Genomic DNA, 25,482 nt, shown 5'->3' with positions numbered 1-25,482 from the left:
CATTGGCTGCATCGCCCGGGGGGGCGGGAGCAGCGAGGCGGCCCCGAGGCGCTATTGGCTGCGGTGACGGTGCCCGCGTCCCGATTGGCTGGCGCGGCCTGAGGGCTCCTGCCGGGCCGCGGCCCCCGCCCCCCGCCCCGGTGCGCGGCGGCGGCCTCAGGCCCGGGGGGGGCGGCGGCGGCGGGGCTGGGAGCGCCCGGAGCCCCCGGGGCCGCGGCCGGTGAGTGCGGGGCGGCCGGGAGGGGGTCGGAGGCCGGGGAGGGGGTGTCGGGGAGCGGCACCGGGGGCACCGGGAGCGGTGCAGGCCCCGGGGGGGGGGGGGGGAGGGGGCACCGGGGGGGGCTCCCCGCGGCCCGGCCCGGCCCTCAGCGCTGCTCCGCTTCTGGTTGGGGGGAGCGGGGGCGGAAGCTCCCGGTGCCCCCCGGTACTCCTCAGCCACCTCCCGGTGCCCCCCGGTCCCCTTCCGGTCCCCCCCCGTCTCCCCGGTGCCCTCCCGGTGCCCCCCGGTTCTCCCCCGTTGCCCCCCATCCCTCCCTACTCCCCCTCTGCCTTCCCCGGCCTTCCCGTTTCCCGTCCCCGCTTCCTCTCCGGTGCCCCCCGGTCCCCTCCCGGTCCCCCCCCGTCTTCCCGGTCCCCTCCCGGTGCTCCCCGGTTCCCCCCGGTTCTCCCCCGTTTCCCCCCCATCCCTCCCTGCCCCCCCTCTGCCCTCCCCATCCCTCCCGTTCCCCGTCCCCGGTTCCTCCCCGGTCCCCCCCGGTCTCCCCAGCCCCCTCCCGTTCCTCCCCGGTCCCCCCCCACTCCCCCTCATCCCTCCCCGGTGCCCCTCTGCCCCCCCCCCCCAGCCCTCCCATCCCCCGTTCCCATTTCCTCCCAGTTCCCCCCAGTCCTCCCAGCCCAGCTCCGCTGCCCCCCATCCCGCAGGTGCCGTTTTTTATCCTCGCACCCCCACCAATCATCATCAGGGCCTGTTTTTAATTACCCCCTCACGCTTCTCCTCGGGCTGCCAGACCCGAGGTTTTCGGTAAGAAAAGGGGCAAAAACGGCTCTCCGGGATCACGGCACCGGCCTGGCCCCGGGGGTGACGTTGGGGGAAGTTTTCACCACTTTGGGTTGGGTTTTGAGAGCCGGCGTCTCCCTGCACGTGCTGCTGCTGCTGCTGCCTTCCCTTCCAAAACGCTGCGATTTGTTCCTGTTTTTAGGTGATTTGGGTCAAAAGCGACTCCTGATCCAAAGGATGCGTTCAGCCTCTTAGAGGTGAAACGGTTCTTAACGGCGAAGCCGAGCCGGGATGTTCGGTGGTGCTGGGCATCGCTGAGACTCGAGCAGAAAGCTGGCACGGGCGGTCCTAAATAGCCAAAACACCTCAAAACACCTCAAAAGGACCCGGGGCGAGTTTCCCTGCAGCCCCGAGGGGCTTGGGGAAAAGGCAGGTGGGCTACGTGCCGAGCTCGGGGGCTGTGCACGGAAAGCCCCCCCCAGCCCTCCAGTGCTTGGCCGGAGCCTTTCCCTCCTGCCTCGTGCCCGCGGTGCTGTGCAAAGCACCCAAAAAACCTGACAGCAGCCCCCCGGGGACGCTTTCTTTGGCCACCGAGCACGGAAACGCCGCGTTTATCGCGGGTCGGCACCGGGCGGGGTGCCGTGACGTCCTGGGAGCGGGCACGGGGCTGTTTTATCACCCCAAGTGCCCGGCCCTGCTTCCTTGTGCTGCCCCAGGAGGCCCAGCTCACTCACGGAGGCGGGTGTGGGAGAGCTGCCGACGCTCGGTGTGAGGATTTAAACAGAACACAGGCAGCCGATTATCTCTGAAGTTAGGTGCTTGGTTCGTTCCTGCACAAAATAAGCGGCCTCAGGAAATACTAAAAAAAACAAACAAACCACCACCAAACCACCACAAAACCCCCGAGCCTCCAGAGTGAGATTAAGAAACCGTTTTATTCGGTCCTCTGCACCGCACGGCTTTACGATCCTTGGTGGTGGAGGCGGCTTCGGGAAGCTGCTGGTCCTGATTTGGGGGGAAAAAGCCCAAGAATTGGCCGTGTCGGGTTTGTTTGGTGTCGCTGGACGTCGTGCAGCGCGGGGTGATAACGCGGAGAAGTTGGCTCAAGGTGACCGAGGCCTCTGCTGCCCGGGAGAGGGGCACGGCTGTGGGTTGGCCTCCTGCAAATTTAACAGGAATTTGCCGAGGGGGAAACCCACAAAGCTGAGTCTCGGGGTTCCCACACTGAGCACGTTCTTGGATTTTTGGTGGAAATGTTGATTTTTTTTGTGGGGATGCGCCGAAAACCGAGCGAATTCCCCCCTCGCGCTGCCGCCTTGCGGGGCTCCGGCACCGTCCTCCGGGCTCCCTGAAGATGGATTTCTGCTTGGGAGCGACGACACGTTGCAAGCAGAGCCACTGCTGCTGCTTAATGCGTTGTGTGCGCTCCCAGAGCCTCTTAACGAGCTCGATCACCAGGATTAAAATAGCGTGGCGAGGGACTGCTTAGCTCGGGAGCTAATTAGCCGGACGCTCCGCGCAGCGCGAGCCAGCCGGAGCCGGGCGCGAGGTGCACAGAGGGGCAGAGCCCTCCCGAGGAGCAGCTTTCTCCCCCAGAACGCCGGATTTCTCACCAAAACCACAGTGGAGCAGCTCACAGCAACCCCCAGCCGCATTTCTCACCGCTAGTTTAATTTCCTTTCCGACAGGGAGCTGCCGAGTGCGGAAAGTTTACGGGAATGACCCGTCTAGACGGAGCAGGAGCAGCCCGGAAAGCTGATGCCATGGGCGGGGTGCTTTAGAATCGGTTCTCCTCTGCCGTGCTGGCTGGGAAATCGGGGAGGACGTTTCCCCACGCAGGTGGGACGTGTCGCTGCGTGCGTTTCCACATTGGTTCGGGAGAGCTGCGCCGCATCAGCTCGGCGAGGGGCCGGCCGCGGCGAGGGGCCGCAGCACCCGGGGGCTTCCTTTGCGCCCCGTCAGTGCTTTCCTTTCGCCCCGCAGGTCGGTTTCCTGCTGCCTTTGTGCTGCTCCTGCCCCGTTCCTGCAGCCCGACGCGAGCCTGCCGTTGCCTTGGCTGTGGGCTCGAGGTGAGCCCTGCGGACACTCGGGCTTGGGATGAATCCTCAGCCTTAATTGCATCACCGAGGAGTGAGGATGTGCCCTTAGATCCTCGCCAGATCTGTCCGAGGCTGGTTTGTTTCCCCAGCCTTTTGCTTTGCCCCTTTTGTGTGCGGGGAAGGCTTAGTCTGGAGCTTGCCAAAGGCTGGTTCGGAAGCTGCTGGCTGCTGCTTGTTTTCCCCCCCAAGACTTAATTACCGCTCGTTTTTCCCCTTTGAAGTGGGTAAAAGTGTATTTCCTGGGTGATAAGGCGCAGTAACTTCAGACGGTCGGAGATCTCCTGATAACTTCTTCTCTGGCAACTCTTTTTACAGCTGCTTTCAGCCTTTGAATGACTGAAGCTTTGCTTTTCCTTTGCTTTTCGGGGACGGGCACCCCAGCAGCCTGCAGGCGTCCCTTTCCTGAGCTGAGTTTGAGGGAGTTCACCTCTGCCAACACGGCGTTTTCTCCGTGTGCTCCCCTGCTCCCTCCTGGGTTAAAGCACCCCTTCCTTCCTTAAAAACAAACTCAAAAAGTGCAGTTACCAAGGAGGCTGCAACGCGTGGTTGCGGTTTGCGGTGCGGGTCGTTGCCTTCAGGTGCTTTAAAAACCCCAAGTGATGGGCACAGAGAGCGTGGAGCTGCGGTGCTCAGACCTCCGGTGCCCCGAGCTCCCCCCGGCCCCTCCTGGCCTCAGTGTGGGGCCCAGGACGCACCCGAGGCTCACGACCGGAGGCCGAGCGCTTCCTGCCCGTGGCCACAAGCAGCAAATTTAAACCTGGCCGGGCGCATGACCCGGCGCACATCGGCAGCACCCGGTGGCCTCGGCCTGTGCTGGGTTTCCCCGGGTGCCCCGTCTTCTGGCACGGGATTTCAGGCGGTGTCAGAGGTGCCATTTGGTGTCCCGAGGCAGCGAAAGAGCTGATGCTGTTTAACTCCCCGGGCTGGAGCAGGCAAAGAATTTTTCTGCAGCCTTTTGTGCACCGGCAGCAAGCATCTGCGGCCTCTCCGTCCTGTGCTCAGCTTGCCAGGGTCGCTGGCCGGGAATAACTTCTGAGATCCTGTGTGTTTAAGAAAGGAAGGCTCCAGGTACACAAAAACCCTATTTTTAAATTAAAATAGACTCAGCAGGTCCCTGCTGGTGAGCCGTGGGGCGGTGTTGCAGACCCCGGTGTCGGATGAGCGTTGCTGCGTTCCTCGGGCTCGTAAACCGTGTCCTGGGGCCAGCCCTAAAAACTGATCCTGGCTGGGGCGGGTGGGAGTTGAGCCTCTAATTGTTCCTGGAGCAAATTAGGTGTGTGTTCCTCTCTCATCGTGTTCCCTGATGGTCCCACCAGCAGCGTACGAGGTCTCCCGACCGCTGCACGTTTGGTCCTTGGCCGTGTGCGCCTCGCAGCTTGGCACGGCCGGGCTGTGCCTTTCCCTCCTCGCCACGAAGGCAGGCGGGAGGCTTGGCGAGGAGGGGCTGCCTCCTTCCCGGGGCCGGGAAGCTCTCCATTGTTCCCTTACACCGAGCGCTCCGGTGTTCTTTGTTTAACCTGTCAGCGCCCTTGGCGTGCGCCTGCCCTCGCTGCTTCCCCCGGCTCCGCTCACCCTCGCGGGTGCAGATCCGCGCCCGTAACGCCGCGCAGAGCCGGCCCTGCAGCGTGGATTTCTGCTGAAACCAGCAGGGAAAACGAGTGAGCTCTGCCTGTGTTCACGGGAGAGATCCGAGGCTGCCGTGGCACCGAGCCCAGGATCCGTGCTCCCGGTCCCCGTCGGCTCTCAGCTCTTTGTGAGCCCGGTGGTTGTGCGGTGCTCTTTGGGCTCTGAGCCCCCCAAATCTCCCTGGCCATAAGGTTTGCCCGGCGTCCCGGGGTGCTGCAGGAGCTCCGAGTGAAGCCTGTTGAAACCCTGCGAGTCTGTAGGGAGCTTGGTGCTTTGTGTTTGATGTTGCTTCTGCAGCGCCGGGTACAAAATACACTTTTTTTTCCTCTGAAAAAGCATCAGCAGGATGATTTTGACAAGCTGAGAGACTTGGGGTACGCCTTTGGCTAGTTCAGCAGCAATTTCTTACTTCCTTTGTTGTGTTTTTTTTTTTCCTCCTTTTCCTACTCAGAACCCGAGAAGACCGACACCAACGGCTGCAGTCAGGCGTCGTGACAAGGAGCTGCTTTTCAGAGGAAGGAGCCGCGGTGCTCTGCTGGCCTGTCAGCGCGATTCTGACAACTCCAGACCCTGACTGCCCTCGCAGCTGGGATTTTGCCATCCCAAACCAGATATCTGCCGCTTCCCGCGCTGAAACAAGGCGGCGTGTGAATTGCAACTGCCAGCTACGGTACTCGAGGGCAAGGACTCTTTTTCTTTTTTATTTTCCTCTTTTTTTTCTATTTTTCCCCCCCGTCTTGTGTAGCTGGACGTTAGCGCAAACACGCCGAGATGTCTAAAAAGCAAAATCCGAAAGGTAAGATGCGTGCGGCTGCGGTGCAGTCAAAATGTCAATAAACAGCACGATTGATTCCGAAGTTATCAATTAGGGAAGGGGTTAATTGCTTTTGCTATGCTCCTTTCCAGGCTGCTAATGTCACTTGACAGCTTATTGTCACTCTCTTGGTGACACGGTGCAACCTGTTGGGTTTGCTGACATTTCTAGCAGCGTTTCAGGTGTCCAGCTGGACAGTTCTGATGTTAATATTGCCGCGCCTCCGCTGTCAGAAAGCAGGAGAGAAAGATTTTCAGCGGCTGAGGAGTTGCAGAGCCAAACTTATTATTTTTTCCCCTCCTCCCTGGGGTCCCCAGCGGCGGCGGTGCGAGGCTTCCCCTCCCCGGCGTGGTGTCGGGGCGGCTGTGGGATTAAATCTGCCGAGCTTCACCCCGTCCCCTTCCTTTGCCGTTGCACGTTAAGAGGCAAAGCTGCACCGAGCAGCTTATTTCAGCGAGGGATCTCAGCTGCCACACGTGAAGCATTAATTCCAGGGAGTGCGGGGAGGGGTGGAGGGTTACGAGTTTCTTTTTATTTGAGCCGACTGCTAATTAATAATTTAAGGCGCACAGGTTTGACAATTCGTGTCCTCTGCCTCAGGAGGAGAGCTTTTGTTCTCTGTAGATTTCCTTTCTCCGAGCAGCTTTGGCGTAGCAGCGGTGCCTACCTGAGGAGCCCTGCTGTCCTCTGACAGCTAGACCCGGGCATGATTTGAAGCAATTAGCAGCAGTTATGGAAATTACAGTGCGGGGTGATTCTTGAACGGGTTTTAAAATGCTGGATCTGTGGCTGTGCTTTCGGAAGCCTCGGTACAAGTCGTAACCAAATTGCCTTTTCCCAGCTGCTGGACTTGGAGCCCGGCAGCTGCTGGTGCTGAGCACACGGGGAGAGAAAATGCTCCTTGGGGGCAGGGAGGAATTATTGCGGCCGGGCAGGGCAAGGGAAGAAGGCTCTGGGAGACTGCTGGGGAGGGACAGGGAGAGCTGCTGCTGTGCTGGGCCCGGCTTTGGGGTGCTCCTTTGCTGCTCACGGGGTCAGCGTGGTGCTGTGGTGTTTCCCAGCCCTCTGTGAGGGCCTGGGTTTGGCCAGGTGAGGAACGCCTCTTCGGTTCCTCTTTTTGCTGAAGGCAAAGCAAAAGCCGTGTGCTGCGTGAGAGAGGGCCGGAGAGAGGTGTTGAGAGGTGCAGCATGAGGGAGAGCCGTGGTAAATAACGCAGAAACCGAATCAGGAGCCCACCTGCTGCTGCTGCTGCCTAGAAGAGCCCCGGCCCTTTGTGAACCCCTCAACTAATCAGAAGGGAAAACGCTTCAGCCTGCAGCCCAGGCGTGAAATCAGCCCCGTTCCAAACCCGTGTGCGCACCCACGTGTAGCTCCATCCCCTGGGCTGCGCCGGACGGCTCCTCTCAGCCCTCTCCCACTCGGTAAGGGGAGATTCAGAAATTCGGAGGGCAGGTAGTCTCCGTGATGCCAGACTGCTCGATAAATATTTTTCCAGCGTCTGGGAGATTTCGTTGGCTTAGTGATCCGCGGTTCCCAGCGCTTCTCTTCCCCCCCCCTCCCAGTGCCAAGCGAGCGTGGTCCCTCTCATCCCCCTTCCGACTCGATTAATTGATTTGAGTGAAAGCAGCACCGGGCTCGGGAATGACTGCTGACCCCGGGATACAAAGCAATCACATAAATCTTGTTCCCGGACATCAGCCCGCGGCTGTAGGCGTGCCAGGTGCCTGAACCGAGCGGCGCTCGCGCTCCTGCTCATCTGGATGCGTCACGGAGCCGTTTCGACGGATGAGAAATCGCCCTGCGTGAGTTTCAGAGAGGGGAAAGGGCTCTGGGATCAGTCGCTGGCAAAGGAGGTTTCAGCCAGAGCAGCGGGGAGCCTGCACGGCAGAGTGAGGAGTTCCCTTTGAATCCCTTCATCTCCCCCTTTGTTTACACACACGGCACTCGAGGAGGAGCCGTTTGGCACAACCCGGCCGTGCTGGCTGCTCGCTGCATGCTCAGCCCCTGCCTGGAGGACTTGGGGCAGGACCCACGGAGCAGATCTCCACGCCGCTCGGAGTCGTGCAGGGAACACACGGAGCTGGACGTGGAGCGCGTTCTGTAACCCCATAAATCCCATCCCGGCTTGTGAGGGGCTGATGCCGGGAGCCTGTGGGGGCTCTGGCCGCATCCCTCCATCTCCAGGTTCAATTTGATTTTCCATCCCCTGCGTGCGGATGGGAGCCAGCTGGGGAAGGGCAGCGCGGGCAGGCTCCCCAAAACTGCCCCACTGCCTTGCTCCACGTGCTGAAAGCAGAGGCGCTGCCTGGCCTCGTGCTCGGAGAGCTGCCCCACAGCGAGTTCAGCCTGTTGCAGGCGAACTTTGCTTTAATTCCTCGTTCAATTTTCCCCCTCTTCCAAGCCATCAGGCACCCGTGGCCCTGCAGGTGGGATGCAGCCTGCGTTGGTGCGTCACGGCGTCCTCCTTCTGCTGGGCTTGGACCTCTGGCAGCCTGTCCCCCCTCTCAGGGGGGAGATCTCGGGGTTGCAGGTCCCCCTTGTGGCCCCGATCACTTTCCTGTGTCAGGTTTGGACTCAAAGGCTGCGTGCATGCTTGGACCCTTCAAACTGATCTGAAAAAACTAAGCGGGGTTTCTTGCCTAGCAAAACCCTGCCGTGCAGCTGCCACCTCCTCAGGCTGCCTTTGCATCGCGTGGGGCTCTCTTAGGGCACTGAAATAGTTTCCACGGCAGCTGCTGGAGGCACCAAGCCCCGGTTTTTGAGTGGACCCCGGCAGCGAGCAATGACGGAGGCTGAGCAAGGGGAGTTCATGGGCCAAGCACAGCCCCTCGCGTGGCTCCATGCGTTTTGGTGGCAGGGAGGGCTCACAGATGCGCACGGTGGTGGCGTTTGTTCTCCTGGATCGTAAGAACAGGCAGAGGTAGCTGTCAAGTCCTGTAGGAGACCTCATTTTTCTTTTGTTCTGCATCCCTGTAAAGCACGGCGTTAATTTCTACCCGGCAGGTGCTGGTACACTCTTAGTTTTGCTCAATTCCTGGCTTGGTTCTGTGTATTTTTTTCTGATGTCAACAAAACATATCGGTGGCAGCGCAGCATCCCGGAGTGATCCCAGCACATCTGCGGGTGTTGATTCCACCCTGGTTTCGTACTTACTGCCCTCAAATTCACGGGGAGAGAGCTTAGCGTTGGTTCCTCTGCCTGTTAGCAGGGGCTGTGCCACATGAACAAAGAGCAGGGCGCAGGGACGGAGTTTATAAGGAGAAGCAGCAAACTCCGGGCTGCCAGCCCTGAGCTGTGGAGCTCGAAGTGCAACGCCTGGAGCCTGGGAGCAGCGGAACCACAAACAGCTCCCACGGACGTGATCTTTTAAACAGCGTTTCTTTCGGAAGTCCTGATTTACCCATGTTTTTGGGTATTTTCATCTACGGATACGCCTGAAAGAGCAGGCCGATGGAGCAAAGGCGTTCTACCTTGCCCTGAGCAGGAGGATGCTTCAGGTGCTTCATGTTCCGTGTCAGAGCTGTGCCTGGCAGAGCCGGCGTGGTTACCACCGACCTGAGAAGCCACAGACCCCATAAATGTTTCCCAATTTAATCAAATCTCAGCTGCACTCCAGGCAGCGATGCTGGGGCCTCATGAGCCCAGCGTTGCTTGGAGCGGGGCTTTCAGTGCTGCCGTAGCAAGGAGGCGTTGGGGGGGCCACCACACTTGGCCCGTGTCTTCCCCAGGCTGTTCTGTTCCCTGGCTGCCTAGAAGCAGAGCTTTCTGAGGGTGTAGTTGTAATTCTTGCACGTGTCTCGTGCAGGAAGGGCTAATTAGCAGAGTTACAGGAGGAGCAGATTGAAAGAAGCCGGCAGTGTGATGTTGGGTAGGGTGGATTCCTCCTGGTACCCTCGGTGTTCCTGTTGAGGAGGAGCGATCAGGCCGATAAATAGCACTGAAACGCAGCGGTAAATGATGGGGGATGAATGATCTCTTGCCACCCCGTTTTCCTGGAGGATACAGCTGGGAACACAGAGGCAATTAAGGCCGTTAGCGTCGCCCCTGGAGTTTATCACATCAAATCACCGGGGGAGCACCGCGTGGTGCCGGCTTCGATGAGCACAGCTCAGCCCGAGCAGCGGAGACCCTCCGCACGTCGGGCACAGTCAGAGCCCTGGCGGTGCTGAGGGGCTTTCTGTCCCCGCTAAGATGTTAATTCCCCAAATCCCGGAGCCACCGGTGGCAGCCAGGATGGTGTCGGCGAGGACCTGAGCGCTTTAAATTCCGCCCGCTCTTGCGAGTAGCCGCTACCACGAGAGACCCGAGCGCCAGCAGCCCTTTTAATGATGCCTGGCAGTGCTCCTGGGCAATATCAAATGTATACGGCGTAGTCTCCGTTGCATAATTTTTGCATGATAAACGGTTTCTCACCAAGGAGGACTCGGGCCGTGGCGGAGCGACGGGGAGCTGGAGAGGCAGCTGGGAGCGCGGCGCTGACAGGTCCGGTGCCCTGGAAGACCGAGTGCAAATGGAGATGTGGGAGGGATGGGATTGAGAATGTGCTGCTGGGGGGAGCCAAGCTTCATCTTCCCTGGCACCTGGGTCCTCGGTGGCCGCTCTGCGAGGAGGGTTCTGAGAAAAGATTGCAAATCCTCACTCGGCGATGGGAATCTGAAGGCCATTTACAAGATTAAGGGCTGCAAAGTTGGGAGCTCAAACTCCTGCGAGCTCCGGAAACTTGAGAAAATCTTGCTCATGGGGCTGCCGCGGGTGAGGATGGAGCGGGGAAGAATTTAACCGTTCATCTGTAGCCTTAATAAGAGCCTGACCTTTCCATCATGCTCACAATTCTGTCACTGTATTTGGAGGCATCGCGGTTTAAATGCTACATCAATGTCTGGGAACCGCGGGAGTCAATGGTGTGTCTCAACGCCGCGTACGAGTTATTTAGGGGAGGTGAGGGAAGGAACGTGAATCAGCAGCTGGGAACAGCGGGCTGGGCTACGGCACAGGGCAGTGACCGGGCGAGCTGCCCTGTCCCCGCCGGTGGCCCTGTCCCCAGGCAGTCCCTGGAGCCACCGAGCGGTGGCACCTGCAGGAACCCGGCTGAGGAGCTCGGCAGGAGGACCCCGGCCTCGTGCCCAAGCTGGTGCCCTCGTAGGAAATCTGCCCTCGGTGCTGTGTGCGTGGGAAGGCCCTGGGAAGGGCTGCAGGGGCTTGGAGCAGGAGGTGAGGGTGCTGGGGTGCCCACCCGTGATCTATTTTGTCCCTTTTTTGTAGCAAACCTGAACTCTGGGCTGCGCAGACCTTTGGCAGCCAAATCAAGCATGGGTCTGGGATCCCAGCCCCTCGTGGTGATCTCTCGCAGCAGGGCCCGCGGATTTCGGCGACCTTTGCTCACTGGCAGGGAGCAGAGCTGTTGGCGATGGCTGGCCTCAATTACGGGTCTCTTTTGGCAAATAAGCATTACCTTGGAGATCGCAGCTGGCGGGGAGCGCGAGCGGCTGAATCTTCAACCCCATTTATCAGGCTGCTTGCCATTTGTACCTCCAGGTGGAGGAAATTGGTGAGCGCGCTGCTCCAAGGCTCCCGCGCTGAGGCTGTCATTAACTCTTTATTACTGGGCTCAGTAAAAGATTAATGCAGAAACGGGGGGGGTGGAACTGGTCGGCCTCAGCGAGATTCTCTCGCGGGCCAGCCCTGCTGGGGCTTGCGTTTGTTGGCTCGCGGCTCTGCCCCGTGGTTGGTTTCAGAGTTTTATTGGCTTCCTGAGGTCAGCGGGGCGTTGGCACGCCGGGTGCAGCCAGGATTACTTCGTGGCACCCCGGCTGGCGAAACAGAACCTGGTCCTGGAGCGAGGCTGGGACGTCACGGCCGGTTACCCTCCGGTAACAGGAGCGGCCCGCGGACGCTGTGCGTCTGTAGGATTTTCAGCGTCCTCCCCGGCAAGGCAGGCAGCCGGGGCTGACCTCGCTTCGTCTCCCTCCAAACGCCTCCTGGTGCCTGTTGTTCAGAAGACAGCCTCCCTCTCCTTTGTCTTCACAGATCCGTCTGGGTTTATTTTTGATGTGCAGTCCAACACCGTGATGGCCCAAGGAGGAACCTTTGAAAACATGAAGGAGAAGGTAAATGTGTCTGCTGAGACCTGAACTCGCCACGTACTGTGGAAGAGCTCGTGAGCGCTGTATCTTTATCTGCTCTCGGAGGTGAAATATGCTTCTGTCTGGGAGCTAACTGCAGTTCTGTCAAAAGCAAAATTTTATTCAGGCTAAATCGTCCCGGCACATTAAAGTTTTATAAGGAAGTCATCAGTTAAGGGTTTCAGACTGCTTGCAGAAGGGTCGCTGCAGGCACAGCGCGGGGTAAAGCGGATGGTTTACGTGTCACCTCTTCCCTTCCCTCCAGATCAGCGCAGTGCGTGCCATCGTCCCCAACAGGAGCAACAACGAGATCGTCCTCGTGCTGCAGCACTTCGACAACTGCGTGGACAGAACGGTGCAGGCCTTCATGGAAGGTAACCGCCGCGGGTTTCTTGGCTGGCTTTGTGGCCTCGGGACTCGGAGCTGCCCTGTCTGTGGACCTTTTTTGGGAAGCGATGGTGCTCATGCAGCTGGGGCTGTGTGTAAGCGCCCCAGCTGGCAGGGAGCTCTTGGAGCTTCCCAGCACGCCTAAGTACAAGCTCTGCACACAGGCGAGCAGCAGCCAATTCCTTCCCAATTTCTGGGGGTGTTTGTCCATCCAGGGGTCAAGGCAGAGAGAAGTACTCGATAGCTCGTTAGGTAATGGGTGTTAGGTGCGCAATCACAGAAACTCTTGCTCGTGTGTGCAAAACCAGGCATGTCTTCAGCTTCCAGAGTTGCTGTCTGTGCTTTGTGCTGTGTTAGCTGGGTTTTGTGACCCTGCTGGTGATGCTGCCCCTCGCTTTGCTGCTCTCGTTGCTGTGCTGACCAGCACAGACAGCCACACTGAACCCATGGAGGCTTTGGGCATCCTGAGCTGGGGTCCCTGGCAGAGAAATCCAGCAGGTGTCTGTCCCTGAGCTCAGAACTGCTCCTGCAGGGCTCTGAACGCCCAAAGCTGTGCTGTGACAGAGCCGAAGCGAGGATGTTTGTCTGGAAACAGCTGGCCTGTGTACTAAGGGTGTAGTCCTCTTCGGGCCAGAGCAAAAACGAAACCGATCCTTTTGTTACGTCAGCCAAGAGAACTGAAACTGCTGGGTGCAGGAAGTGTCACGGCTGCTGCCAGGTGTGGAGGTGCTTCCACGTGAAAGGGCTGGAAGCAGGTGCTTTGTCAGCTGCTCACCTCTGCTTTTTGTTTTAGGCAATGCCAGTGAAGTACTGAAAGAGTGGACTGTAACAGGCAAAAAAAAGGTAATGCCTTTAAATATACTTTACTAAGGTATTTATCTCCTCTTTTATTTTTTTTTTTTTTTTGAGGATGAGGGAGAGCATAAATCCAGGCTGCAGAGAACAGCAAGCATTCCTCATAATTTCAATGAGAAAAGAAAGCAGAGAACAAACGCGTATATTGATGGTAGCAGAGCAGACTCCCCGAGACGATCACTAGGTTTTCAGGTGCCTCACCATTCAGGGCAATGATTTACACGGTAACTTCAGTGCAAGTTGTAAACATCATCGTCTCACCCCATTTGCATTCGATTTAGTTGTCAGGCACATTGTGGTGGGTGCAGCAACGGAAAAAAAGCTTCGAGACTTACTGCCCTAGCAATAGCTTTTATTCTGCTGACCCTCCGCAGGACCCCTAATCCACACTCCCAGCCCCGCGCTGAAGTAAATCTTTCTCAGGTCCCTTTATTTCCACAGAGCTCTGTAATTCACTGTTCGGATAGTCGTGCAGTTCCATTTTTCATCGGTAACCTTTGGAGCTGAACAGTTGCATTTAATGCTGAGGTCTGTGGAAATATATTTCTGTGTCATGTAAGCTTCCTCGCCTGTTTTGCCTAGTTCTCTGCTCAGACCCCTGTGAAACGGTTAAATAAAGATTTGCAAAGTTCCAGGACTTGATATTATAATGTCTAAATCCACCAGGGCAAGAATCAAATCATAATTATTCAGAAGGGCTCCTTTGAATTCTTGAAAAGCACCAGAATGAAACAGGGAGGGAGAAACAGCGACTGCACAGCCACGTGCTGGGAAACGAGGGAATTTTTGTCAGAGCGAGGACTGGAATAAAAGAAAGTTCTGCCTGGCTGCCGCAGAAAGCCCTGGGAGCTCCCCCCGAGCGGCGCGGGGCTGCTGCGGGTTGTGGCCCCAAATCTCTCCCGTTGCCCATCGGTTACGCAGCCTTGGTCTCGCTGGCGCACTGCCAGAGAGGATAACGCATTCGTGTCGCGTTAATGCCCCCATATCTGTCCTCATTGTGGAATAAATCCCTCCGACTGTTAATAGGATCAACAGCCAGGCTGGCCGAAAAAGCACTTAATTCAGCTACTTTCAGCCAGTAAGCATAAGCTTAATTTTCCCTTTAGGAATTAAGCTTAACGTGGGTTTTTTTGTTTTTATTTTTTTTTCTTTTTTTCCCCCCTTTGTGGCGCGGATGCCTAATCCTCAGAACAAGAAGAAGAAAACCAAACCGAAACCACAACCCGAGCCGAGCCCTGGCCTCGCAGACCCCAGGAAATTGGTGCCCACTGAAGAGGAGCCGTCGGCGGACTCGGAGCAGGGTGGAATTAACGGTTACCATGTGAACGGCTGCGCCCACGACACCGAGTCTGTGGACTCGCTCAGCGAACGTTTGGATGCGCTCTCGGTTGATGCCAGGGAGCTGGAGGATTGCGAGGCTGCCGCGCCAGCCATGCCTGATAGAACAGGTCAGTCTCTGTGGGGTGCCGCAGGAGACGGGCACCGAGCGTTCAAAGAGCAGAGGGCTGCCTCTTGCCCGTTGGGTTCCTTTGTTTCGGGTCAGCTCTGGGTGCCGAGCTCTTTGGACGGCTCTTCAGGAGCGAGCAGCTCGCCTCGGTTTCTGCTTTCTGCTCGCTGTCGTAGAGGCGGTCAGGGCTCTGCTGTCCTCCTCACGTTCCCCTGTAAACGAGTGTGCTTTTCTACAGCAGTGCCTGAGCTAGAGAATGGAATAGCAGGCTTTGACACAAAATCGCTCACCATGCATCCTTCCCAGAGCCCTTCATCTCTTAGACAGCGGCCTGAGCAGAGGAGCGCTAGCAGGTCTCTGTCCAGATCCACGGCGAGCACCTCGGCTCCTGCCTGCCCGCCCGGAGCGCGGCTGGACGACGTTCCCGTCTCACCTGCCAACAAGAAGCTCGGTAAGGCCCTGGGGGGGCTGCACCCGCTCCGGTGCCACGGCAGGTTGCTGCTGGCCAAATTCTCACCACCTCTTCCGCGGTGTCGCTGGCAGATAGCGGTGAGGCGTGCTGGACTTTGATTTTAATGCAAGCTAACGTGCTGCGTATTATCTGGCCACCGACTCGCACTCTTCTCCTCTTCTCCCCTATGCACAGTGGGGAATCTTGACAGCAGTTTAGCTGTAGTGCCCGGGGCAGCAAACCCATGTGTGTGTGAGAAGCCGGGGAGGAGGCAGCCAGTCTCGCTGCATACGTTTAGCCCATTCTTCTGCGTGCTCCCTCACCGAGCCTTTAGGTTGTTTCTCATCTTTTGTGAGAATTTGTCACAAGGCCAGAAGTTTGGTCCAGCCCCGTTACAAGAAGTGACAGCCTCCTTCCACCACATTTTTTTTTTTCCTCTTTTTGAGTGCTTTCTCCACAGCTGAGTTCTTACAATAACAAGGGGGGACAGGAAGGACCTCAGAGACCCCAATTGTGCTGGCAGTTGTTATACTTAGCGCGGTGAGACGCGGTGGTGGTGGTTCACCTTGGTGCTGCACGCCAAAGCTGTAATGAGCAGTTGTTAATGGAGCTTGGCAGGGGGCAACTGCGCTCCGGCAAGCTGCGGAGGGCTCGGGCAAGGTGCTGCACCCTGATGGCGAGCTGGGACGCAGAGACTAACCCTGGCAGCAGAGAGCCAATCCTCTCATCTCCTGGGCTGAGGAAATAACCTTCTGTACAGATTTAATTTTAGCTCCCGAGATACTTCTCTTCCCCAAGCAAAGAGCCGTTTCACTCAGTGATGCTGTGTGCTGGTCTTGGGAGCAGAATTTGCTTCCCTTGTTTCCTGTCCCTAACACATGTGAGAAAAATCTCAATTTTTTCAGACAGGGTCTTCTGTGAAGCTATTTTATTCGTGATTGCAATGGCAAGCGTCCTGCAAGCAGGAGCATGCAGTAGTTTATCATAACCTTATATTATTCCCTATTACCCAACACCTGAGTTCTCCCATTTCCTCCTTGGCTGAGTACTACAGGTTCACAACCTACTCGACGCACTTCTATACCTTATATTAATTTGACCAACTGTTAATTTCTCCTTTTCCTTTTCTTTTTCCTTCTTCTCTCGTGACTAGAGGGCCCGTGATTTTTGTTTTTACTGATTTTGTGCTGCTCATCCTGTTGTTCTTAGCTATCCGTATTTTGGGACAGTGGGACCTTCCCCTTATCTGCTTAATGTAACTCCCCACTGCTGTGCCACACAATCACTGTTGGATATGCAAGGTTAGTGGAATTTTCCACTGCAAAAACACCTTCTGTTGCAAAAACACCACTTTGTTTCTCACACACGGAAGCGACTCAGAGATGCATTTGGTTTAAGTACGGCGGTAGGACAAGGAGTAATGGCTTTAAATTAAAAGAGGGTAGGCTTAGATTAGGTATAAGGAAGAAATCCTATGACTCTCGTCATGTATTTGAAAATGTGGAGGGACATCTCTGCCCACTGAAGGAAATTCCACAAGCTCTGGAAGCTCTTTCCTAAGCAGGAAAATCTCTAGGGCCGCCCCTGCTGAACCTAGTGCCTTTATGCTGGGGAAGGAAATTTCTAAAACCCAGCAGTGCACGGTGTTAAAATAAGAGGGAAAGCCATGTCTTGATTTATCCCTGGTGGGAGGATTTAGCAGTATGATTGACACGGCTGTTTGAGCTCTCCCTGTCTCTTGGTAGGTTCTAATATTGAAAAATCAGTGAAGGATCTCCAGCGCTGCACCGTTTCACTGGCTCGGTACCGGGTTGTGGTGAAAGAGGAAATGGATGCTTCCATTAAGAAGATGAAGCAGGTCTTTGCTGAACTGCAGAGCAGGTAAGTAAAATGTAGGAATGGATCCAGATGTTGAGGATTAAGATCAATGGGTTTGGGATAGGACTTCAGCTTTCCAGTCAGCCTAATGGCATGCTGGTGTTTGCCTTGCTGCCCAAGCGCCGTTCTTCAGCGTCTGAGAGCTCAGCATGTTGTAAAGAATAAGCTGGAGTCTAAAGTCCTGTGCTCTGCAATTTTTAGAAGCCTTCTTTGCAGGCAGCTCTGCCAGGCCTGCATTTGAGCTGTCATCCCCCTCATGCAGCAGGAGGCTAAAACACCTTTGAGGCTTCGGTGTGCCCGTCCAGGTCCTTGACGATCTTTGGCACTGCTTTTGGCCGAGAGTTAACCTGGCACCATAAAGCCGTTTTAGACACAGATAAGGCAAGGAACTCTCCAGATAACTGCTGTCTGCTAGGTGCTGGAAGGAGAGGTGTTGGGAGCAAAGAGTGCGGCAGCTTGCGTCTTTTTCAAAACAAACATTTATATTTGACGTCTTCAAATGAGGGTTCAATAGAACGTGGAAGAGCAGGATCCTTCCGAAGGCATAAATACACATCAAGGATCATTCTGTAGAGCATTACTTCTCCCTTTTTAAACCAAGCTTTTAATACTGGGCATGATGTTCCCTACGTGTGTAATCAGGTCTTTTTAATGAACGTTTTCATTGTTTTGGGTAAGTGCTTTAAGGTGATATTCCAAAAGTCCTAACAGCAGATGCACTTGCTGTCCTGGCTGACTGAGTGTATTAGTGAGAAGTTGTTCTTCTTGGTTATACAAACATGATGGCTTTTGGTGGAGGAATATTCATAAGAAACTGCACAGAGAGTTCTCCTTGCCTGGAGTGAGTAATATTTGACAAGTAACTAAACCGCTGCTATCACGCCGAAGGATTAGAGACTTGGCAGCCTTGCAAATCTGTGTCAAAAGCTATCTGTGTCTGTAAACTCTGTGGCCTCAGAGGCAAGAGTGTTTAGTGGTAGTGATGTAAAGATTGCCGAATTCTGAAGCCCTTCAGCGAACTTGGTTGTTCAGCCTGGGCTTTTTTTTTTCCTCCTCCGTGTACTTGTGTTGAACTTTGCTACCAGGAAGTGCTCTCCTGGAGCAGAACGCTGCCCGTGCATTTAAATTCAGCATGTGCTAAAAATAGTGACAAAGAGTGGTTATGGAAGACTTTTGAACTCAACAAAAGAGGTGAGAGGGAGAGGGAGAGGCAGGGTTGGCGGTGTCTGCGTGCCCTCCCCCCTGTTTTGATGCTTTCCACACTTGTGGTCTCCAAGCCCAAGTTGGACGAGGAGCTCCCAGCCCCTCTCGTGCTCTGGAAAAGCTGTGGCAGGAGGGGATTTTCCCTGCTGATGGCTGAGAGATTTGTAGCCCTAATTTGGGTGTGTTCATATTCCTATCAGCCCCTGCTGATAGTGGCTGAGGCCGATTCAGCGTTGCCACCGCACGCAGTGAGTTTTGGTAGGTTTTGTCGGCCTCCCAGCATTACAACGTCACTAAAAACCTCCCTTGCTTTGGAAATGTCATTCTGCTGGTTACCGTGCCCGGCTCTGTATCAGCAATCCTCGCCCTTTGGCTTTGTGTTATCACCTGTAGGGCTTGCTCCACGTTCGGCGAGGTTAAAGACCCAAGTCCAGGCCAGCGGCGCTGCTCCCATAGGGTGGGCGGGCGAAGCAGGACGCGCGGTTCCGGGAGCCGGCCTGGCACGGGGCCACCGGGAGCCTTTTCCCCTGGCACGGGGCCACCGGGAGCCTTCTGACAAACACCCAGCAAGGCACCGGCCCCACGCAGCCCATAGGCAGCCCCTCTGCAGCCGGGGCATTCAGGAAAGATTCACCTTCCTTTTCCCACAAGTGATGCAGCTGCCGGTGAGCTGAGACGTCATTTGTTCCGTCACAGCTTTCTTTTTTTCTCTCTCCCCCCCCCCTCCTGACCCAGAGAACAATTAGTGGATTTTAAAACCCCGTGGCATAGGATGAGATCCAGCAGTTAAATCCTCTTGCTGAATCACCGCTCCGGCTGGCGTCCTACCAAAGGCAAACCTGATTTAAAGGCAGGTTTGTTCATCTGAAACAGGAAACATGAGAAGCAAAGTGCGGACCGTTCCAGCTCGTGTGTGTCACTGACGCACCTCGGGTGTCCTTTTATCCAGCGAGGGCTCCGGGCTTCATCCCCTCGCCAGAAACACGCCGTGGTCAGACCTGCACCAAGGCCAGGCACACGACACATCTCCGAGATCCACCCCGAGGGGCAGGGCTGGGTTTCCTGCGGTGCGAGGATTTCTCATGCAATCATAGAGTGGTTTGGGTTTAAGGGACCTCAGAGCCCCTCTGATCCCAAGCCCCTGCCGTGGACGGGACCCCTCCCATGGACCTGCCCCCAGCCCCATCCAGCCTGGCCTTGGGCACTGCTGGGGATGGGGCACCCACAGCTCCTCGGGGCAGCCAGTTCCAGTGCCTCGCCACCCTCAGAGTGAAGAATTTCTTCCTTTTATCTAATGTAAACCTGCCCTCTTTTACTTCAAAGCCATTACTCCTTTTCCTATCACCCCACCCCCTTACAGATTCCCTCCCCAGCTTTCCTGCAGCCCTCTGGGCTGGGGACGATGGGGTATCCTGAACGAGGGAGTCCCGACAGTTCCCAATTCCCAGAATATTTTTCCTGCAGGAAAAATATTTTCTTCTGCCAGGGAAAGCAAATCAGAGCCCCCCAAGCCTTTAGGGTGGGGTGGGTGAGCTCAGTGCTGCACACCGAGGTGGGCACGGGGCTGAGAGCCCCTCTCCTGGCGGCTGGGTCTGAGCCGAGCACTCAGCTTTATTTCATCTTCGGCAGCTCCCGGTTCAGCTGCTGCCCCTCTTTCTTCCTGGTGCACCTCAGCTCCCTTTCTTTGAGCCCAGCCCTTCTGGCAGAGGCAGGTTTGTGTTCCTGTCCCGGGACAGAGCAGCGCGGAGCCGGGGGCAGGCGCTTGGGGCAGCGGGGAGCCGAAGCCCTGGGGGGGGCTTCTCGGGATGGAAGAGAGCCGGGGGCTGCTCCGAGTCACTCGTCACGCAAAGCTCGGGCTGAGCAGCTTGACCTCTGTTCCTCAGCCAGCCCAACTGTAAAATTGGGTAAAGGCCTCCAGCTGAGCTCTGCTGAGTAAATTAAATTACAAAGGGACGCGGGCTGGAAGCTGTGCCGGGGTGCGTGTGGGTCTGCCTGCGGGAGGAAGCCCAAACCAGCCCCTGTAACACAGGCGCTGGCTCTGAGGGAGCGATGTGTGCTCAGGGAGGAGATGTTTATGGGGTGGGGAGCGTGGCCAGGCTGTTCCTGCACCCGGTTAATCGTTGTGGCCGCGCTCGCACCCTTTCAGCTGCAGCTCCAGGGGATTCCTGCGGTGATGTGGCCCCAGGCAGGCACCGGGGGCATCTCCCTGGACTCTGCCCCTGCTTCTGCCGTTGTGGAGCCAGGTTCGAGCTGCGCTGGGGATGGCTGGAAGCAAGGTGAAGCCTTATTAGCGGAGCTTTTGACACGCGCTGTTGTATTTGCGCAGTTGGGCTGAGAGTGCCTGACCTGGATCAGGCCCCTGCTGTGCTACGAGCAGGAACAATTCCTGCCCTGAAAAGGCAGATGGACAGAGCGATAAATCAACAGAAGCCGCCAAATGTCAAAGCTGCTGTTCAGAGGGAATTGTTTAAATTGATCTCGCTTCCATCCTCTCTGACATGCAGAGGAGCGGGAGCCGCGGCTCGAGTTTGCATTTCAGCTGCCCTGTGGGTTCCCTTTCAGGCAGCCGCTAAAATAAATACTCTTCCCATCTTCAGGCAAACCTTTTCTCGCTGAAAAAGCCCGTGGCCTGCGCTGAAGGGCTGCCCCTGTGCTTTGCTGATATCGCCCTCGGTCTAATTCGGTGTCTGCACTGCAAGCAGCAGAAAGCTCACGCGTGCACGGCGGGCTCTGCTGTCACAGCGCCGTTCCCTCGCCCTCTCCCATCCCTCTCTGGGATGGGGGAGAGACTGAGAAGGAAATGAAAGGCTGCGGGTTGAGACAGAGACAGTTTGTTAGGACAAGAAAGGAAAATAATAATGGTAATAGTGCTACTGCTAATAATGTGCACAAACGAGTCATGCACCATGCCATTGCTCACCACCCGGTCCCCCTAACCCGGCCAGCCCCCCCATATTAATTCCCAGCCTGACCCCATAAGGTACGGAATGCCCCTTTGGCCAGTTTGGGTCAGCTGTCCTGGGTCTGTTGCCCCCCCAGCTCCTTGCTGCACCCCCAGCCTGCCCGCAGGACAGCGAGGAGCTGAAATGTCCTTGGCTCGGTGTGAGCACCGCTCTGCCACAATTAAAACATCGGGGTGTTATCAAGGCTGTTCTCATCCTGAATCCCAAACACAGCACCGTAACAGCTGCCAGGGGGAAAATCAACTCCACTGGTGTTTCCTCTCCCGTTGTAACCCCGGTCACCTGGTGGGACCGGAGCCCTCCTCTTCAGGCTGCGAGCAGCGGTGTTGCAGAGCTCCCTGCCCTGCCCCGCCGTGCTGCCAGGCTCTCGGTTGCCCAAATGTGCTGAATTTGGGAGCTGCACGGCTCTGCTTGCACAAAGACTGCTGCTGTGACACCCGGGGGAATCACGGTCTCGTGGCAACGGACACGCTCGAGGCACGCGGAGCCTCCTGGCGAGGGGCGATGCTTCGCTGCGACCCCCTGGGTGCTCCCACCCTGGGTGAAAAACCCTTGGGCAGTAAGAGGTGGGCGGTGGGCACTGCTCCCGGGTCAGCCCCGCAGCCCTTTGGGATCGGCAGCGTGCGCCCTGCCGTGAAGTGGGGCAGAGCACCCGAGCTGGGCTTTCTGGACACTTTTCTAGGTTTAATTAACTACCGAGGGTGTAAGAGTGAAGCAAGGTGACCAGGTGGCTTCACAGAGGCTGCTGTGGGGGAAGAGCTGCCTGAATACCCAGAGCCGTGGATCCCATCCTGCCCTGCTGGTCGGTGCCCTGAGCAACTCTCCCACGAGCTGCGCCCTCGCTTTGCTCTGTTAAAGTCCAGCAGAGCGCGGCTCCACCAGCAGCACGGCTGCCTTTGCACAGCACCTCTGCCCTCGCCAAGTGGCTCTGACTTTACCGGAGTAAGGTGACCACGCACCCAGTTGAATTTGGGGAAGGCAGCGCCGTGCAGAGCAAGTTTTGTGCCAGCAGAGCCTGCGGCACCGCTCGGAACAAAGCCGGGCTGGCGGCGGGCTCCTGCTGCCCTCTGTTGGTCTCTGCTCGCTGGCCGACAAACCCAGAAACCGCCACCGCTGCGCCTCTGCCGTAGGATCTGGTGTCCCCTTTGTTTGGTACTAAATCCTTTTCCTTTCTCTGTTTTTCCCCAGCCTTATGGATCGCGAGGTGGCGTTGCTGGCTGAAATGGACAAAGTGAAAGCAGAAGCAAGTAAGGCTCCAGCTTTATTCCGGCACCCGGCGAGCTGTGGGTGCTGCTGCGCCCTAAAGAGGCAGCCCCCCAAGGAGCAGATTTTGATTTATTTCCTGCTCACGTCGTTCTAAATACGGAGTGTGCTGCGCAGCCAGAACTTGCCCTGTACCTTGAGCTATCTGAGCAGATTGTTTGCTGCCTGACAAGGGTCACAGCCTGTGTGCTCTGTGCCCCCGTTAGAGGGGGGGTGAGCTGCACCCTTCTGACCATTGCTGAGCACTTTGGCATTTTGGGCAGCTGGAATGGGCTCTGTCAGCCTGCCTGGTGCCGTTAGGAAGCTCCACGGGGACACGGCACCAACCCCCTGAGTCCAGGAGGCCCCGGGGAAGTAGTTAGCATGGGGAGAGGAGCGAGGCAAAGCTGCTAAAGCTGCGTGTCGTGCCCGGCTCCGAGTCAGCTCCCAGCTCAGGTTCCGTCTGCGTCTGGAGACGCGAGTGGCTGCGGCGGGGGGAGCTGGGGCTGCTCTGCAGCTGGCACGGGGCTGTCCGTGGGGGCTGTGGGGCACCTGCTGCTTACCAATAAGGGGCTGGGGCTGCTCCGGTGTCAGCACGGCCTGAGCTGCGATCTGTTCTGCAGTGGAAATCCTGGTGAGCCGACAGAAGAAGGCCGAGGCCCTGAAGAAGATGACTGACGTGGCGGTGCGCATGTCGGAGGAGCAGCTGGTCGAGCTCAGAGCTGACATAAAGGTGAGCTCCCCGCTCTGCTCCTGTCTGATCTAACCTAGTCCTACTGTCGCCCAAACACAGTATACTTTTTTTGTATTCTTGATGCTTCTGGGTGCAGTTCTGTGTTGTGTGCAAGGCTTTCCTGCTCTCCGTAGTGTCCAAACGCGTCACCAGCACTCTGCATCCTGCTGTCTGCAGCCACGCAGCAGGGCCTGGGACCCTGCATCCCAAATCTTCACTCTTAGCACATTCTATGTTATAAAATACTAACTTCAGCCAACAAACGACCATCCAAACATTAACCCCGGTGCGTGCAGTTCAACCTTCAGCCATTGTGAACTGGCACAGGGGCCGGGAACGTGGCCAAGCTGCAGCTTTGTCCTCGGAGCAGTAGTGAAAACCTCCCGCTGGTGCAGGCTGACCTCTGCCTTTCCACCTAGCTCGGAGAGCCTGCCTGCTGTGCATGAGTTGCTTTTATATTCTGTAAAACACTTCTGCTCGCCGGCACACCAGCTCCTGTCACAAGAGGTCAGTGCGAAGTTGCGTGAAGGATCAATTAAACTCCAGCTTGAAAACCGAGCTGCTGTCACCTCTGTTCTCCTGCAGCACTCGCCCCTGTAGCAGGATTAGTGCAGCCGAGGAACCTGTTGCCTTTCAGCATCCAGAGCAGAGGCCTGCACGGCGCTGGCTGCGGACTGGAGCTGCTGTGAGGCTGTAGATGGGCTCCCGGGGCCTGAGGAAGGCTGCTGGTGTGGAGGAGGAAGTCATGCAGGACAAAAATCTGTTCCTTGGTTTCCTTAAGTCCTTGCAGCCACCTGCCTTCTCAGCCGAGGCTTTTCAAGCAGCTCAGATACCCGTTACCAGGCCAAAACAGGAGAGCTTTGTCTCCGTCTCCCATTCCTGTGCTCTGTAACTCGGTGCCCGGGCTGAATTAACGCGTGTTCTCTGTCTTTTCTCTGAAGCACTTCGTGAGCGAGAGGAAGTACGACGAGGAGCTGGGCAGGGTGGCGCGGTTCACCTGCGATCTGGACGTGCTGAAGAAGAGCATCGCCTCCTTCGGGCAAGGTGAGCAGGTTGGGAACCACCAAAACTGCGTGTCTGTCCCCAAAATTTAACAGTGAGAGAGGAGTCAGCTGCGGGACAGCCCTCCCTTGCCTGGGGCTCTGTTCTCCTTCCCTTCCCCGTGAGCTGTGCCCCTTTAGGGTCCTCACAACTGAAGATTAATCTTGCCACAAAAGGCTCTGTTCCTGTTCAAGCCTTCGGCTCCAGCCCCGAGCTGCCCCAGCAGCAGCCGGGGGGCGAGTGGTTGGGTTCCCGCGTGCAGAAGGTGAATTTTGGGGTCTTTCTCTTCCAGTTTCTCATCCAAAGAACAGCTACTCCACCCGCTCCCGGTGCAGCTCTGTCACAGCCGTGTCCCTGAGCAGTCCCAGCGAGCCCCCCGCTCCCTCCAGCCCCGCCTGTGCCTCTGCCTCCGCCTCGAGCCTTACCGCAGCGAGCAAGAAACCCTCGGCCCCTGCAGAGGCAGCAGCGCTGGGGGCCACCAGCAGCCGCCCCCCCCAGCCTCCCCGAGAGGTACCCGCACCCCCAGGGCGGTTCCCTCTGTTTTGGGGGCACCGGAGCTGCCCCCGTCCGCCCTCGCTCACCCTCCCACCCTTTTCCCTTCCAGGCTGCCCCGGGGAACAGGCGCCCAGGAGCCAGTTTCAGGTCCCAAGGCCAGCGCCACCCCGGTCCCCCCGCTGCCACCGGGAGACCCAGCGGGAACCGACACCGGAACGGGCCGGGCCAGGCGCACGGAAAGCATCAGAACCCCCCGGGGGGCCAGCCCCTGGGCAGCCCCCGCCGGCCGCAGCCCCCAGAGCCCGGCCTCGTCCCCCCCAGCACGCACAGCGCGGGGCTGCCCCAGCGCAAGCCCCGAGCCAGCCGCCAGGAGGGAGCCAGCTCCTGAGGGCACCGCGCTCTCCCCTGCGGTCCGGCGAGGGAGCGAGACTGTAGGAAGCTCCCAGCTAGAGTTGATAACGAAGGAAAGTTTACACTTCTCTGTTCTCATGCCACGGTTCGGTTGGTTTTTCCTTTTCCCTCTCATCCCTTTTTCTCCCCCCCCCCTTGTTGTCTGCCGTGTTCTCACGCCTGTGCTGCGCTGTCCCCCTGTGTTCAGCCCTCCCCACGCTCCCCTTTCTTTCACCTTTTCCTTTCCCCTCCGTAAATCCCTGTGGCTCCGACCCCACCCCCGGCAGGGGGGGGGCCCAACACAGCCCCCAGCATCTTTTTATGTTTCCTGTGTGCCACCACTGGGGGATCACCTCGGAGGAGCCCGTGGCAGCCCTGGCCTCGTGCTGGCAATGAGGCTGAGCGCTGCGAAACGGGGGCTGGAGGTGGTTTTGGGGGAGCCGGGGGCTGCATTTTGGGGGGTCTGGCAGAAATCCAGACCCCTGCCTTCAGGGCATGAGGGGGGGGGACGCGCACCCAGTGTTTGCACCCTTCGCTCCTCTCTCTTCTTGTTATGTTTGGGGGAAAATCTGTTCATTTTTTCACTTCCCCCTTCTCGCCTTCCCCTTCCTTCTGCGGCCTCTGTCCCTAAATTAAATTTATAGCAATATCAATTAGCAGAGCTAATCCTAGGCGATGCCAGGTGGGAAGCGCGACGGGTCCTCCTTTAGCCTTGTTCGAATAAAGACGTTCACGTTCA

At 57.3% G+C, this 25,482-nt stretch overlaps 1 protein-coding gene across 2 annotated transcripts; it reads left to right on the top strand.

Annotated features, from left to right (window-relative positions):
• The first annotated feature begins 59 nt into the window (after nt 1-59).
• SPATS2 (spermatogenesis associated serine rich 2) lies at nt 60-25,482 on the top strand. Of its 2 annotated transcripts, none has more exons than XM_038171700.2 (13): nt 60-220; nt 5,174-5,518; nt 11,564-11,643; nt 11,924-12,032; nt 12,839-12,888; nt 14,090-14,348; nt 14,589-14,798; nt 16,544-16,679; nt 22,031-22,089; nt 22,708-22,817; nt 23,759-23,861; nt 24,151-24,368; nt 24,463-25,482. In XM_038171700.2, exons 2-13 carry the CDS (start codon nt 5,494-5,496, stop codon nt 24,739-24,741), a joined length of 1,638 nt encoding a protein of 545 aa, XP_038027628.2. In that variant the 5' UTR covers nt 60-220; nt 5,174-5,493; the 3' UTR covers nt 24,742-25,482. The 2 variants fall into 2 exon arrangements, with proteins under 2 accessions (XP_038027628.2, XP_071887898.1); XM_072031797.1 differs by having other exon boundaries at nt 14,586-14,798.

The sequence above is a fragment of the Anas platyrhynchos genome, chromosome 34 (genome assembly GCF_047663525.1).
Source record: "Anas platyrhynchos isolate ZD024472 breed Pekin duck chromosome 34, IASCAAS_PekinDuck_T2T, whole genome shotgun sequence".
Lineage (NCBI taxonomy): Eukaryota > Metazoa > Chordata > Aves > Anseriformes > Anatidae > Anas > Anas platyrhynchos.
This window is presented reverse-complemented; position numbering and strand designations above follow the sequence as displayed.

Excerpts from the sequence above, each read along its gene's own strand:
- SPATS2 (XM_072031797.1), top strand. The coding sequence starts at position 5,494 with ATGTCTAAAAAGCAAAATCCGAAAG. Across the intron at positions 5,519-11,563 it reads TAAAAAGCAAAATCCGAAAG|ATCCGTCTGGGTTTATTTTT; the intron begins GTAAGATGCGTG and ends TTGTCTTCACAG. Across the intron at positions 14,349-14,585 it reads AGCCATGCCTGATAGAACAG|CAGTGCCTGAGCTAGAGAAT; the intron begins GTCAGTCTCTGT and ends GCTTTTCTACAG.